Source organism: Pongo abelii, chromosome 9 (assembly GCF_028885655.2).
Source record: "Pongo abelii isolate AG06213 chromosome 9, NHGRI_mPonAbe1-v2.0_pri, whole genome shotgun sequence".
NCBI classification, from domain to species: Eukaryota; Metazoa; Chordata; class Mammalia; order Primates; family Hominidae; genus Pongo; species Pongo abelii.
This window is the reverse complement of record NC_071994.2, coordinates 75,347,015-75,363,217: the sequence shown is the minus strand read 5'-3', so window position 1 is coordinate 75,363,217 and position 16,203 is coordinate 75,347,015. Positions and strand designations below refer to the sequence as shown.

The window sequence follows — 16,203 nt, the reverse complement described above, 5'->3', positions numbered from 1 at the left end:
TTGAAACCACAGGATTCTAGACTCTGAGAATGACAATCTCAAAAGCATACACTAAGTGGCCACATTTCTGAGAGCTGTCTGGAGCCAGCGCCCAGGGCTGAGCGCTCCACAAGCATTCTCTCTTTGGCCCTCATAATAACTCCTTAGTGCCCCCATTTTACAGAGCAGGAAACTAAGGCTCAGAGTTGGGATCCAATGACTTGTTAATATCACCCGGCAAGGGGTCAGAGTCAGTTGTGATTTTAACCCTTATCAGTCTGAACCCAAAGCCAACCAGGCACACAGACACTCAGACTCCCTGAGCCCCACCTCACAGGCCGCTTCCAGTGAGGGGCGGCTTTGACGCAGAGAGGGCTTTGCCTCTGCTCTCCTCCCCGTGTGGTCTGAGCTATCCTGGACATGTCCCAGGGTGCGGCTGGTGGCAACAAAAGTAGAGGAAGAGCTAGTGAGAGGAGCAAGGACAGTGGGCATGTGGCTCAGCCTCCAGCCCCGGTTTCTCCCTCCTCCCCACCTCCAGAGAACCAGGCTCAGAGCCACTGACTATGTGGGTACTGTAGCCAGACCCCAACCTGCCCTCCTGTCTAGAGCTTTGTCTTCTGCTTCACGATTGGAAAGAGGTGCCCAGCAGCCAAGAATCTTAGAATCATAAAACCTTAGCATCTCAGTCACGAGGGGAGGAGGTAACATTTCTTGAGCACTTACTGTGTGCCAAGCCCTCTTGGCATGCTTTCACTTAATCTCAGCAGTATGCTGGGTGCAGTGGCTCACGTCCGTCATCCCAGCACTTTGGGAGGCCAAGGCGGGAAGATTACTTGAGTTCAGGAGTTCAAGACCAGCCTGGGCAACATAGTGAGACTTTGCCTCTACTAAAAGTAAAACAAAATTAGCCAGGCATGATGGCGCACACCTGTGGTCCCAGCTCATTGGGAAGTTGAGGTGGGAGGGATTGCTTGAGTCCAGGAAGTCAAGGCTGCAATGAGCCATGATTGACCCACCGCACCCTAGCCTGGTTGACAGAGTGAGACCCTGCCTCAAAAAAAAAAAAAAAAAAATCATCATCATCTTTTTTTTTTTTTTGAGACAGAGTCTCGCTTTGTCACTCAGGCTGGAGTGTGGAGTATAGTAGCGCAGTCTCGGCTCACTGCAACCTCTGCCTCCCAGGTTCAAGCAATTCTCCTGCCTCAGCCTCCTGAGTAGCTAGGACTACGCCCTGCTAATTTTTATTTTTTTTAAGTAGAGACAGGGTTTCACCATATTGGCCAGGCTGAGTCTTGAACTCCTGACCTTGTGATCCGCCCGCCTTGGCCTCTCAAAGTGCTGGGATTACAGGCATGAGCCACAGCGCCCGGCCGAAAAACAAAATAATCTTAACAATAATCCTCTGTGGAGTGAGGGGATACTGCCCCCATCGACTACAGCCTCGGGGCAGTAGGTAAGTGCTTACCTGGGTCTGAAAGCCAGCGTGCGGGGAGACGGCATTCTGGACAGCACCCTTCAGCCTCCACATGCCACCTCCCTGAAGCCTCCCTAGGCCTCTCAGGGATGAAGGGACCTGACAGTTCCTCTGGTCAGACAGCACCAATGCCACCACTTCCCACATGGAACTCCCAGAACATGGGGTGAGGGAGTTTCTTTCCTTCTGCCGCTGGGCTCTCAGTTCTGCCCTCAGATGGGGCAGCCTGGCAGAGACGTGACTCCCGCCCCCTCCCTAGGTGCCCACCTTCCCTCCTTGCCCTGGATTTAAACTCTCCTATCAACTGCCCTTCTTGGGAGTGGCCTCATCCCACTTCTAGTCAGCAAAACTACGGCCTGCCATCTCTGGAAGCCAGGCCTGGCCCCAGGAACACATTGGCACTTCTGCCCCTGCCCCACCAGGCCTGGGCTCTGCCTGCCTCTGGACCTCACCCACCTCAGGAGGCTAGGATCCTTGGTGAAAGCTCCTGGCAAGGAGGGATGGTGTCCACGTTTTCCCCGCGTGTCCCCACTGCCCAACACGGAGCTCAATGATTGACTGCTAAATGAATGAATGACAAATGAACATGGAAAGAAATAGCAAGTTAAATGCAGTGGGCCTGAGTTCAAAGGTTCTGCCCCGGGACCAGCACCAGCTGGGGACTCTGAATCTCAGGAACCAACAGCCTGATCCTTTGCCTATCTGTGCAGTAGGCAGAATAATGGCCCTGGCATTACATCCTCATGCTAATCCCCAGAACCTGTGAATATGTTACCTTACATAGTAACAGGGACTTTGCAGGTGTAATTAAGGATTCTGAGATGGGAAGATTATCAAATTATCAGGTGGGCCCAATGAATCACAAGGGTTCTTAAAGAGGGAGGAAGGAAGCTGGGCGCGGTGGCTCACGCCTGTAATTCCAGCACTTTGGGAGGTCGAGGCAGGCGGATCACGAGGTCAAGAGATCGAGACCATCCTGGCCAACATGGTGAAACCCCGTCTCTACTAAAAATACAAAAATCAGCTGGATGTGGTGGCGCATGCCTGTAGTCCCAGCTACTTGGGAGGCTGAGGCAGGAGAATTGCTTGAACCCAGGAAGTGGAGGTTGCAGTGAGCTGAGATCGTGCCACTGCACTCCAGCCTGGCGACAAAGCAAGACTCTGTCAAAAAAAAAAAAAAAAAAAAAAAAAAGAGGAAGGAAGGAGGTACGGGGTGAGCAAGAGTTTTGAAGATGCTGGGGAAGATGGGGGAAGGGGCCACAGGCCAAGGAGTGCTGGCAGCCAGGAGAGGCTGGTAAAGGCAGAGGCGTTGATCTCTCCAAGGCCGCCAGAGGCGGGCAGGCCTGTCAGCTCCTGGATCTTAGCCCAGTGAAACCCTTCAGACTTCTGATCTCCAGACTGCAGAGTAGGAGATCTGTGTTGTTTTCAACCACTAGATGTGTGTAGTTTGCTACTGCAGCAACAGGACACTAATACACCACCCAGACCTCTGCAATCAGCACAGGTCTTCCCACCTCAGGTGTGCTCTGCACTCCCCTCTCACCCTGTTCCTTCCTGGCAACTTCTTCAAGCTCCCCTGGAAAGAAACCATAGGAAGTTTTGTTTGTTTGGTTCTTGCTTTTTGTTTTGAGACAAGGTCTCACTCTGTCGCCCAGGCTAGAGTGCTGTTGGGCAATCACAGCTCACTGCAGCCTCAACCTCCTGGGCTCAAGCCATCCTCCCACCTCAGCCTCTCGAGTAGCTGGGACCACAGGTCTGTGCCACCACACCTGTTTTTTATTTTTAGTAGAGACAAGGTCTCCCCTTGTTGCTCAGGCTGGTCTCGAACCCCTGGGCTCAAGCAATCCTCTCACCTCAGCCTCCCGAAGTGCTGGGATTACAGGGGTGAGCCACCACACCCGGCCCAGATAAAGGTTTACTGTCCCATCAGCTGCAACATCACACTTCAGGACAGGCCCCAGAGTGAGCACCACAGCCTGCCACAAGTGTGGGAAAAGACCCTATCTGGGGATAGGGGGGATCCTAGAGCAGGAGCCGATGGTGGGGAAAGCAGGTAGGGGGTAGACCTGGGCCTGAGTCCCGGCACCACTCTGAACCTGCCTTCTCAGCATCCTAGTGGGGTGGTGGGTCCCTGCCTGCCAGCACTTCATTCTGCAACCGAGATCCTCCTTAGAACTGGGTCCTTTCCCAACAGCCCTGGGAGGAGGTTTATCCTGGTGCCCAAGAGCATGGACAGCTCTGTGGCTCTGAAGGGGGATGGAACTTATTGAAGGCCTCACAGCAGGAAGGTGGTAAGGCAAAGCTGGTCTCCTGACTCCTAGTACAGACACCAGGCTATCCCTAGTGAACCCGAGAGCTACTGGAGGGTTGGGTCCTGGAAGTCCCTCCAGGGGCTCAGGCACCATGGTTGGGGCCCCAAACTCCTGCATCTCATGGGCTGAGGTTCACTCACTGCACAGAGCCCAGAAGCCTGACAGTTTTCCTCTGTGTCTGTCTCTCCCAACCCCCAGAATGCCCCAGAGACCCTGGGAGCTGAGAATTAGAGGGAGGACATCGTGGGGGGAATCAATTCTCGTGGGGGGAATCAACTCCCTTGGGGAGACATCAGCTCCAATAGGCTCCTGCTTCCCAGGGGACCCAGGGCCCCCATTTCAGGGCTTGCCAGCAAGGCGCCAGGCTGCCTGGGCACATTTCCCAGTAAGTACGCCAGGGCTTCAAGCCTTTCTGGGAAACATTGGCTCCCCCTTCCCCCACCCTGCCACCGCCATCCCTGCCAACTCTGCTTAATGGGAACTCTGTGGGACCAATGTATGGTCTGGGAGTCAGGATACTGGGAGCCAAATCCCATACTCAAGCTTTGGGGCCTTGGACAGACCCTGCCCACTCTGAGCCTGCTTCTTTATTGGACTATTGGAGCCATGGCAATGCCCATCTAGCTGGAGGATCAGATGGGAGGGATGGGTCTACCTTGGGGGGTGGGGGGAGGCATGAGCTCCCTGTCCCAGAAGACATGCACGCTGGAGCTAAATGGGTGTCATGGTGGCTGCAGAGGAGACACCAGTGGGATACGGCCCTGTCACCTGCCTCACTGGGACCCTGTGGCGGCTCCACTCTCCTAGCCTTTCGGCCAAGCCAATGTGGGTCTGCAGGGGGTGGCCAGTGTAGCACAAAGCCCAGTCCACCCTGGGGACTTTTCAAACTCCACCTCCCCACCCTAAGTGACCCCTCACACACTGCCCAGCCATGTGAAAAGTTGTAGCTCTGTGTTCACCTTGAACAATGGGGTCCAGGCCCTTGAGGGGCCCCTGGGGCTGCAGCAGAAACCCACCACCCCACCATCTCTGCCTGGGCCCAAGCCACCATCATCTCTTGTCCAGATTATTCCAGTAGCCTTCTGACTGGCCTCACAGCCTCCACCTGGCCCCTTGCAATCTATCCCCATGGAGCAGCCAGAGCAGACCTGTGAATGCATAAGTCAGACCAGGCCACTATTCTACTCAGAACCTTCCAAAAGCACCTGCCCCATCTCACTTTGAGTATGTGCTGAAGTCCTCCTATTGGCCTACACGATCTTCCTCACCCTAACCCACCTCTGATCTTCTACTTTTCTGCTCCATCCATACAGTCCTCTTGACTGTTTCTCAAACACCTCAGTGCCTTTGCACCTACTGTTCCTCTCTGCCCAGAATGCTGTTTCCCTCAGCCACCTGACCTGCTCCCTCACTTCCTCCAGGCTTCTGCTCAAATGTCACCTCCTCAGACAGGCATTCCTGATCTCTTGATCTAAAGTACCCCCACCCTGTCATTCTCTACTCCCTTATCCTGCTTTATTTTTTTCTCAACCCCTACCACTCCCTGACACAGAATACCTCCATTTACAGACAGGCCTCCTCCCTAGTCTGGAAGCTCCACAAGGACAGACTTTTGTTTTGTTTGCTGCTGTATTCCCAGGCCTAGAAGGCCTGACATGCCTTATTGCTCAGACAGTATTTGTTTAATGGATGAATGCATTACCCTATCAAAGGCCACCCGAGTCTCTGAAACAAACTTTTACTGCACACAACCTGCCATATTCCTTTCCATCTCCTAGCCTCTGCTCATGCTGTGCCCTCTTCATAGAGCCTCTCCCTCTTGCTCAGTGTTCAAGCTCAAGCTCAGGCAGAGCCTCTTCTAGGAAGTCCCTCGGCCAGTTTTCAGGCTAGTCCCTCAACATCCTAAGCCCTTTCGAGTTGGCTTCTAGATCCTACACTCTCTGTGTGTCTTGGCTCCCAGGAAGCCTGGGGGTGCCTCCACCCTGCTTCGGGGCAGCAATGTGTAGCCTGAAAGATCACAGATGGGAGGGAGGGAGGGAAGCAGGAGGGGTAAGTCCCTACACGGGGAAAGGGGGCTGGGGACAGGATTAGCAGCAGCCTCTCCGCCTCCCAAACCCAGCTGGTCCCGGAAACGTGGGGCTGGAAAATGTCAGACTCAACTCAAGTCCATCCCCCAACCCTTCCTCGCTGGGGAGGACTCATTCCTGGACAGTGTTCCCCCCAAGAGCCCGGGCCCTTAGGAAGGAGTTGGGAGGAGATGTGAGGAATAAACAGAGGAAAGGGGCTGCCCTTCTGCCTGTCCTCCCTCATCTCACCCCCTCCTGCTGGGTGACAAGACATTTAATTATAGATATTTGGTACCGCTCAGAATTCCAAGTGTCCTAATCACCTCCTCCCTTCCCCCCAGAACCAGTTTCCATGGAAGAATCACACAAAGAGCCAAGGAGGGGAAGGAGAGAACCTCCACCCCCGCAGGTTCCCCGCCAAAAGGGGAGAAAGAAGGGTGACTAGAAGAGCTGTTGCCAGACCTTCATCAGCAAGGCAGGGAGCTGGCTGGGTAGGGAGGGGGTCTGAGTGGAAAGGAACAAGGCCAGGGTCCTGGTGCATGGGCCTGGTTCTGCCCACCCTTGCTGTGTGACCTTAGACCTAGCATTCTCCCTTTCTGGGTCTCAAAGTTCTTCCCATCCCAACCCCAGGCCCTGGTGAATTAAATAACCACTATGAAAGTGTTCAGGCTGTTGGGGATGTGGAGGTGACACTCCCAACTGTCTGCTGACTTGTCCCCGCTACTCAGATGGCAGGCCAATCTCCTTGGGACCCCTCACCTCTAAGACACTGATATGCTAGGATTCAGGGTGAATCCAACAGTCTTCGACTCTAAGTCTGCACTGTAAGATATCCACAGCTTTCGCAGTTGAAGAACGAAACAGTGTCTGGCATATAGTAAGCACTTGATAAATGTTGGTCATTGTTACTGCTATTCCAGTATGTTAAAATTTTGTGAGTTCATCTGCCTATGATGCTGAGAGACAAGTCACTCTCTGCTGTGGGCTACAGTTGTGGCATGTATCAAACGGGTATCAGGGACCTGAGGGCAGAAGGTGGGACTGCAAGACTCTGCACTTTGAGGCTGGGGCAGGGGAAGCTCTCCCTCACAGGAAGAGTTGTTAACCAACCAGGCTACGGTGGGCCTCAGTGGAGGTAACAAGAGTGTGGGAGGGGCGGGGCAGGGAGGCAAGACAGCTCTGCCTCCTTACCTCCCAGCACACAGACAGGCATTCCTGGAATAAATGACCCATGAGCGACCGTTATTCCCTGTTCTCCTGGGTTCATGCAGCTATTGCAGACAGCTGCTTTTCTCTCCCCTCCAGCTACACCCCTGGCTCCTTCCATTTCACTTGACACCCCCTGCAGGCTGACTCCCTCCTTCTGAGCCTCACAGACCAGGTAGTCTAACCTCCCACTGTACAGATGGGAAAACTGAGAGACAAAGATGACTCTGTCCAGGTCTGAGTGAGTCAAAGGCTGAGCCAGGCCTGGCCCCAGGCCTCCCACCTCCCGACAATGGGGGCAACACCATACAGAGCATGAATATGGACCTGAGGGTGAGGGACTCCCCACAGCCTGGGGGGCAGCGGGCGTCCCCTTAGTCCCCAGGGACTGCCAGAAGCAAAGAATGACAGCTTCTCTCATCTCTGCTTATTCTGGAGGCCATACCATGCCATCTCCACCCACGGCCCAGGGAGCATGACTAGAGCCTCAGGCTTGAAACAAGGGAACATTGTCTCCTCAACAGAGGCCACCAGGAGTGGGTGGACAGCTGCTCCCCATCTTCCGGGAGCCAGAAGGAAGGGGACAGCAGGAAGGGTTCAAGCTAGCAGATGGGAGAACTTCCAAGTTTTATGAGGGGGTGGGAAACTGGAGGATGATGGATCTTTTCGGAGCCTACTGCAGTCCACCAGGTTATACTGAGGCCCCCGAGGACCCAGCCCTGTGTTCAGAAGTCAAGCCTGGTGGCTGAGAAGCAGCTGGGCAGTGCAGCCTCCATTTTTCTTCTTTCCTGCTACCAGAGAGGAAATGATCACACCACCCATTCACCATAAGAGATGGCCTGCCAGGCAGAGGCCATTACCCCCATTTTACGGAAGGGGAAAGTGAGGCACAGAGCAGGGATATGATGGATCCTAGGCCACACAGGGATCAGAAGAGCAAGGCTCACACCCTGCTCTTCTAATGACAGACTCACCAGTTCCCTCCCTCTAAGGGGACATCAAGCTGGGCCTGGAAAAGTGAGAGGCCTGGAGTGGGCAAAGGCTTGGAGATCAGAGAAGGCCTCTGTTCGTGGCGGGGAGAAGCCCATGTTATGGCAGATCTGTCCCACCTCACAGCTCCAGAAAGGGGTGGGGGGTAGAGGAGAATGTGAAGGGAGTGGGGCAGGAGAAGTTCTGTAAACTCCCACCTCCTCTCTGGGTCTCAAAGCCTTCTCTTAGAAGCACCCCCAACCCACCTTCAGTCTCCCTGAGTCCCTTGGTTTACTTCTGTCCTCTCCCCCATTTGAGCCTTCAAGGCTCCCAGAAAAGATACATGGGAAAGGAGGCTGGGGAGGAGACCCCTGACAAGAGCTGGCCCGGCTGTCTTCCTCCCCTCCCCCACCTTCAAAACTGGCACTGGAATTCAGGGGCACCGGAGCTGCCCTCACTGGGACTCAGAAGCCCTGACTGCTATCCCCAAGCCCTGACTGCTCCCTCTGCAGCCTCCATGAGAAACCCCAGAGCCAGGACCAGGGGGAACTGGAGACAAGGAGAGAGAAACAAAGAGAAAGGGAGTTCAGAGAGGCCATGAGAGTGCTGGGAACGCGAGTGACTGAATCAGTCCAGGGTTTATAATTTCCAGGCTTCTTACACAGTCAGGGAGCGCAGTGGGAGCGCAGGCTACAGTCGAAATAACCACTGGCCATCGCTGAGCTCAGCCCAGAATCCAGAGCCTGGAATCTAGCTCCCAACCCAGATGCCAGGGCATATGCCATCTGGATCCCATCTGAATCCACAGCCTAAACTCCAGGGATAGCTGAAGCCAGAAGGTAGAAGCAGGGGTCTCAGGCAGAGTGAGCTCCCAGGGCCAGGGGTCTGGCAGAAAGCGGGTGCACCTCAGAGTCACCAAGAAGGGGGTAGAGTGGGGAAAAGATGCAAGCAGACAGGATGGTGGAACAAGAACCGACCCCCCGGACCCATAGAGGCAGCCCTGAATATGGGGCCCAGAACCACTCCTGACCTCTCTAAAGAGCCCTGGCTGCCCAGCCTCTGCAGCCCCCTCCCTGCCTCTATCCTCCCCTAGAAGCCCCCATCTAGAAGCTTTTTTCATCTGAGGAGGCTCTGGCAGAACTCAGGCCCCAAGAGTCCCCAATTCAAAACCACAGGCTCCCCCAAATCTGCACAGTACCAGCTGGATGGAAACATAGGCACTAGTTTGTCTACCTATCTCCCCTGATTGGGGAGGTTAAGTCACAGAGAAACGGCAGTGTCACACAGCAAGAACAGAACTGCAGTTAGAACCCTGAGCCCCCTCTGCTCCTCCATAAAGTAAAGCCTTGTACCTCCCCAATTCTCCCAGGCCCAGGAACACATCTATATTCTGACCTGTCATAGAAAAGCCACACGAAGAAGGGCAAACCCAAGTCAACTGTGGCCCCTGAGCCAAATATCCTATCAAGGGTCTGGTCAACAGAGTAGCAAGCCTCGGAGAAAGGACTGAGCCTGCGCTGGGTGCCATCACACTCATCCCTCCAACAAAGAACCACACAGGGATTTCCAAAACCAGTCCCTGAGAAACATCCAAAGGACAAGATAAGAATTCTTTGTAATTACCACCCAGAACCCCTGGAGCAGACAAGAACCTCTGCCATTAGCACCAGCAAAAAACTGAAGCTTCTACAGGGCCTGAGTAGACAGCAGCCCTGTGTCATTAACTCTTAAAACTGCACGGGCACTTCCAGGACCAGAAAAGCACCCTTGGCACCTGACCAGTGAATACAATGCAAAAGGCTCCAACCGAAGTTGGTGCCCATGGCCCTCCTTTGGCCCCAATCTGAAGGCCCCTACAAAAGACTCACCACCTGTGGCTTGCTGCAGCACTTGCTGGCAGGGGTAGGCTCATCTGGAGGCCGAGCTGCCTCAGGGGGCTTGGCCTCAGCAGAGGGCGGTGCAGCCAGAGGCAAACAGGGCACGTCCACTGGCACTGGGGCAGGGACCTCACCGGAATGCAGGTTCAGCATGTACTGCTTGGTGACGTCCTCGAGCGATGGTGCCTGCAACGTGGGATGGGCTCGGGTAGGGAAGCCTATGGGTTCTGGCACAGCCACAGGGGGGCCGACAGAAGTTGGTGGCTCAGGCACCACAATAGGCATAAAGGTGGCAGGCACACTGGCATGGCGAACGTGTTTGGAGGAGGGCCAGGCCCGAGACAGGCCGCCAGTCTGGTCCTGACTGCCCTCATCTCTCCGAAGCTCCTGGTGACTACTCCGAGCTGGGCGCTTCTTGGAGCCTCGGCGGGTTAGCCTCGGGGACAGAATGTCAGCCAGCTTGGGGTCAAGGTGAAAGTTTCGGTGGGCAGTGGCAGGGGGAGGCAGAGCCTCAGGTAGGGCCCTTTCAGACTGTGCCCGGCTCCTGGCGGCACCAGGCTCTTCTGGCTCTGCCCGCTGCTCTACAAGGATGGGTTCGCTGCTGGATGGAGGCAGCACGGGCTCAACTTCTCGGATGGGCTCCCCTCCAGGGCCCTCGAATCCAGGCCCACCCAGCTCCCCACGGCGGCTGGGGTCACTCAGGGATTTCTTCTTGGGGGCTTTGCCAGCAACCCTGTCATCCACCACACGCCCCAGGGTACCAGGCCCCTGAACTATGCTCTGAATAACCTCCTGATATCCCTTGCTCTCTTCACTGCCCACAGACCAGTCACTGTGACCACTGGTCAAGCCCTCATCCATGGCTGAGGTGGCAGGGAGCCCTGTCTTGGGGCTCAGTGAGCCCAGGAGGTTGCTGTCCACAGAGAACCCAGTGGGCTCTTCAGAGGTGGCAGCCCAGTGGCGCTGAGGAATTGGGTCACTCAGGGACCTGTAGGCCTCCCCTGCCTCCCCATTGCTCAATTCACTCCCACCAGAACCTGAAGGTGGGACTTTGCGTCGTCGGCGGAGGGCACCTGGTGTGGGGGGGGTCTCAGGGGACACCAGGGCCCACCCGCCCAGACTGTCCTCAGTCCCAGGGCCATGGTGGTTCGTTTGGGCCGAGGATGAGGAAAGAGGTCGCCACATCCCTGTGGTACCCAGGCCGCAAAATGCTGCAACAGGAGGCTCAGGGTCCGCCCCAATGCCTTCATCTGTCAGACTGGACTCAGGGCCTGAGAGCTCCTCCTGGGACCGCTGCCCTCGGGTCACGTCCCCTGCCCAGTCAGGGCTTCCAGGGGGGGCATCGCTTCCATCATCTTGCTGGGCACCCATGCGCTGGATCTTCTCAAAAACCTGGCGGGCCTCCTGCACATATTGGTCCTGGACGATGAGGGGCAGAGGATCCTCCTCGGCCCCAGGGCCTGTCAGCAGGAGCTCGGAGGAGCTGGGCTTCAGAGCACTGGTGCGGGGCAGGCGGCGGGCCATGGGCTTCTCAGAGCAGGTGAATGACTTTGCTCTCCGCAGAGTGGCTGTCAAGTCCTTGAGTGTGGGGCGCGTGCCAGGTGATGCTGGGGCTGGAAGGGGTATGGGTTCAAGTTGCCCCACAGGGCCACCTGCGGATGGTGAGTCTCTGCCATCTAGGGGGCTGCTTCCGCGGTCCCCGGGGCTCCCACCAGGTTTTCGGACCCTCAGCTCTGAAAGGTCTGAGCGCAGGAAACTGAGAAGCGTCAGGGTCTCTGAGGCGATATCTGGATTTGACAAGGACTTCCGCTGTCGACTCTTTTCAGGCTCAAATCCTCCATCCCTCAATGCCCTAGAGGTGCCTCCAGGTCCTTTGGCACGGGTTCGAGCCTGGGACCGCAGGAGCCCTTCCCCAGCTCCAAAGCTAGGGGAGCGGTACACGCCCCAGCCCCCAGAACCCCTACTAGACCATAGGTCGTCGTCCTTGAGGGTCTCCGTGCTGGAATAACGGCTGCTACCGCGGGAGCCTGCGGGGCTGGCCAGGTACGAGGGAAAGCTCACCTTGGCCACACGGAAAGCTCCTCCCACAGAGTCAGACATAGGCCGAAGTCCCTCCTGGGGACCTGGGACGCAGGGCGGAGAGCCACTACCCCACTGCCGGAGTCCTTCTTCTCTAGGGGCTCTTGGAGATGTTGGGGGCTCAGGGCTCCCAGCAACCCCTGCTGAGTCCATGCCGCTCAGATTTAACCCATCACTGTCAGGCCTGCAGTCCTGATCCAATAGGGAGCTTCCAGGCCTGAGCCCGGGCCTCCCTCCCCAGCGGTGGCCGCCCTCACCGTCTCGGTCGTCGTCACTGCCCGAGGAGTGGCCGCCGTGGTAGGCCGGACTCTGGGCTCCAGGCGGCTGCGGCGGGCCCTCCTCTTCCTCCTCGCTGGAGCTGGCAGCGCGGCTGCGGCTGACAGGATAGGAGGAGGCGATGGAGGAGGAGGAGGAGGAGCAGGAGGCCCGGGCCCCGGCCTGCGGTTGGGAGAAGATATGCCAAGAATGTAAACCATCCGCTGGACGCTGCGCCCGCTCCTGTTGCTGCTGCGACCGGCGCAGCCTCCCTTCAGTCCCCGGCCCGGTCAGGGGCCGCGCCGAACGCAGACCCGCCAGGGGGAAGCATGTCCGAGGGGGTGGCGTCGGTGGCTGCCGCGACTCCCGAGCCGGAGGCTCCCACGCGGCACCGTCGGGGCTGGGCGTTCCTGGGGATTCAGAGTCGGCGCTGGGCCTCCTGGAGCCAGGACCGCCGAAGAGCTTGCGCATCTCGGTGACGCTGGGCCAGGCCCCTCGCGCTGGGCCCTCGGCCGCTTCTTCCGCGGCCGCGGGGAAGACGCCCCCGTCCCGGGCCCCAGCGGAGCCGTCGTCCAGACGCGGCGCGTCGAAGCGCCGGGAGAGCTGGCGCACCGACGGCGAGAGGCTGCGGAGCGGGCGCGGCTGCGCGGGGGCGGCCGGGGGCCCAGACGCCAGCTTGGACACGCGCCGAGAGGGCTGGCCCCGGGCAGCCGTGGTCGGCCGGCACGAGGCGCGGCGCCTCAAGCCAGGGGTGTCCGTGTCTTCCTCCCTCGGCCCGGGGCCGCCGCTCCAGCGCTCCAGCAGCTTGAACGAGACGCTGCGGTAAAGCTGGGGCCGGGGTGCCCCGTCCGCCATAGTGGCGTAACTCACTCCGGGGGGGCTGGCCTCGGGGAGCCGCGGCCAACCCCCCCTGCGCCCCCGCTCCCTAGGAGCGCAGCGGCCCACGCCGAAAGCAGCGCACGGGAGTGTGGGAGGAGGGCGCAGAGACCGGAGCAGAGGTTTCTCTGCCGCGGCTCAAGTTTCTGTGGCCACCGGCCGCAATGTCTCCATCCCGGGCGGCCCCTCCCGCCTCAGCGCCGACCCCCAGGCCCAGCCCCCGCCGCGGCTGAAGCGACCAGGGGCACCGCGGCTGCGCCTGGGCGGGATCCCAGCGCTTGGTTCCTCGACTCTGCGCCCGCCTGCCCAACGGCTTGCCTGCCTCCCCTCGCTCTCCCGCTCCGGCTCCCGCTCCCTCCCCCTTGGCTGCTCGCTCCTGGCACCCTTTTGTTGCAAATAAACTTTGTGGCAGAGGCAAGGGGGCGGGGGGCGGGGCCTCGCGCCCAAAAGAGGGGGTGGGCTCCGGGCGTGCGCGAGCTTGGGAACCGGGTGGTGGGAGGGAATCAGGGAGGAGCCGAAGAAGAAAAAGCCTGCTGGAGGACTTGCAGACTGAGGCGACCCTCTGGCCCTCCAGAGACGTCCCTCGGGAGCCCAGCAGGCCGAGCTGTCCCCAGGGAGTCGCTGAGACACACACACACACACACACACACACACACACACAACCGCTGAGCGTGCTCAGCTCCGCAGACTCGCAGCCAGGGCGCCGCGTCCACCGCGGGCCCCCAGCCTCCGCGCGGAAACACCTCCTGCCCAGGGGCTCCAACATGGCAACCTCGGACTCACAAACTCTCGTACACACTGACACTCAGGTGCACGCAGACGCACACTCTCCGGGCCGGGAAAGGGGTGGGACTCGGCGCCAGGGAGAGCCCGGGAGCCGCGGGCTGACTAAAGGGTCCGTCGCTCCCTGCCCCGCCCTACTCCCCGCCCAGGCCACGCCCCCTCCCCTCCTCCCCTCCCCCTCCCCGCCCGCCCTCTGCGGCGAATTCAGCTGTAGCCACGCCCTTGTCCCCCCATTTCGCTCCCAAACGCCCCGCCCATCCCACCTCCCAGCCGCCTGTCCGGCTCCGACCGGCCCCCAACCCGCCCAGCGCTGTTCCAGAAGCCCCACCCTTCACGACCGCGCCCGCACCCCTACTTTTCCAGCTGCCACGCCTCCCACCTGCCCCCGCCGTCTGGCGGCTCTTCTCCTGGACTCTCCGCTTGGATCCCCGGGCCCCTTTCCTTCTCGCTCTGGAGTACACGGCTCTTGCGCCCCCTCGCGGCCTGATTTTCCCAACGCAAGGAGTCTTGGACGGATAAGGCAGCACCCATCCCCAAAAAACGGAGAGTTGGGAAAACTTCCTTTCAGTCGTTACCTAATCCCCTTAGTCTTTTTCAGACCTTCGCAAAGCGCACTGCCCCTTCTTAGGCCTTACACACAAAAGGAGCTTCGACGGGAACGCCTTCGACTTCCCACTGCCAAACCTATACTCTTACCCGCAGCTGCTTCACCTTCTTGGCAGGGAAAGTGTAGGTTGTTTCTCTGGCTTCACGCTGATCCCTCGCTTGAGCTCCCCTCCCGCCCCTGCCTGCGTGTGAGTCTCACATTGTTCTCGGTATTGGGGCATCATCCCCTTCCCCATTCCCACCTGCCTCTAGATCCCATTCATCCTCCCGGCCCAACTAACGAATGAACGAACGAATGAAAATGTATGGAGTACCTATAATGTATGGGCAATATTATTTAACTTATTTTTTTAAATCCACAAACCACCCTTGGGGACAAATATTATTACCCCTTCTCTGTGGACCGTGAAGGAGAAGTAACTTTGACCACTATGCAAGTCAGGAAATAGCAGCTCCTGCTAAAATTCAGATTTCAGGGGCTTTAAACACCATGCTCCTCCAGCCAGCTCTGAGATGCACCCCCAAATCCTAACGAAGAAGGAGGTTCTCGCTCCTTTGAGCCCCCAGTCTCCTCCTTCTCCTCCTTGGGCCTGAGCTCACTCTCAGGAACAGAGGATAACCTGGTCTGACCCATGCCCCTCCAGCGCTGCCCAGCCTTCTTCAGGCCTGGTCAAACTGCCCTGGCCCCTCCCACCCCCAGTAGCAAGGCCTCAGGGACACATAGTTAGGTCAGCAGTCTGTGCATTACCCAGCCAACCCCACTGCCACCAGGTCCAGCCAAGGAGACTGTAGCTGGGCCATACTAGGCTAGGAGACCGGGTTCAGAGGAGAGGGGCAGGCAGGAGGATAGGAAAGGATGGTAGACACCCAGGGATTACCTGACTACCGAATGAGAGAGAGAGGACTCAGCCGGGACTCCAGAACCTGCTTGCTACTCATATACCCCACAGGATGAGGAGGTCACTCTCCACTCTCTGGGCAGCCTCTTGAGTTGTGGAATATCTCTGTAGCGAGAAAGCCCTTCCTTTCTGTGTTGAGACCAGCATCCAGGGAGTCCCTCACCTCAACCTCATCTCAGCTCTGCCTCGAGGGGGCCAAGGAGTAAATCTCTCCCTTTTCTCTAGGAAATTGATAAAAGAGAGCCCTGCTGGCCTGTGCTTCTCTGTTCTGCCTTACTCTGTGACCTTGGGTAAATCCCTGCACTTGCTGGTGTCTGAAAAGTGAGGAGTGGGGTGTCTGAAAAGTGAGGAGTGGGGTGTCTGAAAAGTGAGGAGTGGGGTGTCTGAAAAGTGAGGAGTGGGTCAGGTTCCCCAAGAGTGCCCTCTCTGGCTCTGGCATTTGACGTCAGACTCTCGCCTCCTTTAGAATTTTCTTTCTGCTCTTTGGGGCAAGTTTTGGTGTGTGCTGTGGGGTGTTGTGGAGGGGTGAGTTGTGGAGGGGTGGGTTGTGGAGAGGTGGGGGACAGGACTCTCATCCCAGGAGTCACTCTCTCCCCCCATAATGATGACTCTTACCATCTGAAATTTGTACTTTTCCACCTCCCTGTCACTTCTGGGACAGAAACCCTTATCCCATATCACAGATGGGCAAGTGGATAGAGAGGAGTGGAGGTTCAGGTCATGGGCTCCCAGAGTCCTGTGGCTTGGCCTTGAGGTGAGCTGGCTGGGGCCTTTAGCTCAGGAATCCCCTTGGTGGGGAGGGGAGTGTTTAAGGATCTAGAC

At 57.8% G+C, this 16,203-nt stretch overlaps 1 protein-coding gene across 1 annotated transcript in view; it reads right to left on the bottom strand.

Annotated features, from left to right (window-relative positions):
* ARHGEF17 (Rho guanine nucleotide exchange factor 17) overlaps window positions 1–13,926 on the bottom strand; it is a 61,242-nt gene extending 47,316 nt beyond the window's left edge. The window contains exon 1 of the mRNA XM_024255090.3: window positions 9,875–13,926. Coding sequence (XP_024110858.1) covers window positions 9,875–13,072 — 3,198 coding nt within the window. The 5' untranslated portion in view covers window positions 13,073–13,926. The remainder of the gene's footprint in view (window positions 1–9,874) is intronic.
* Between the last annotated feature and the right edge of the window lie 2,277 nt (window positions 13,927–16,203).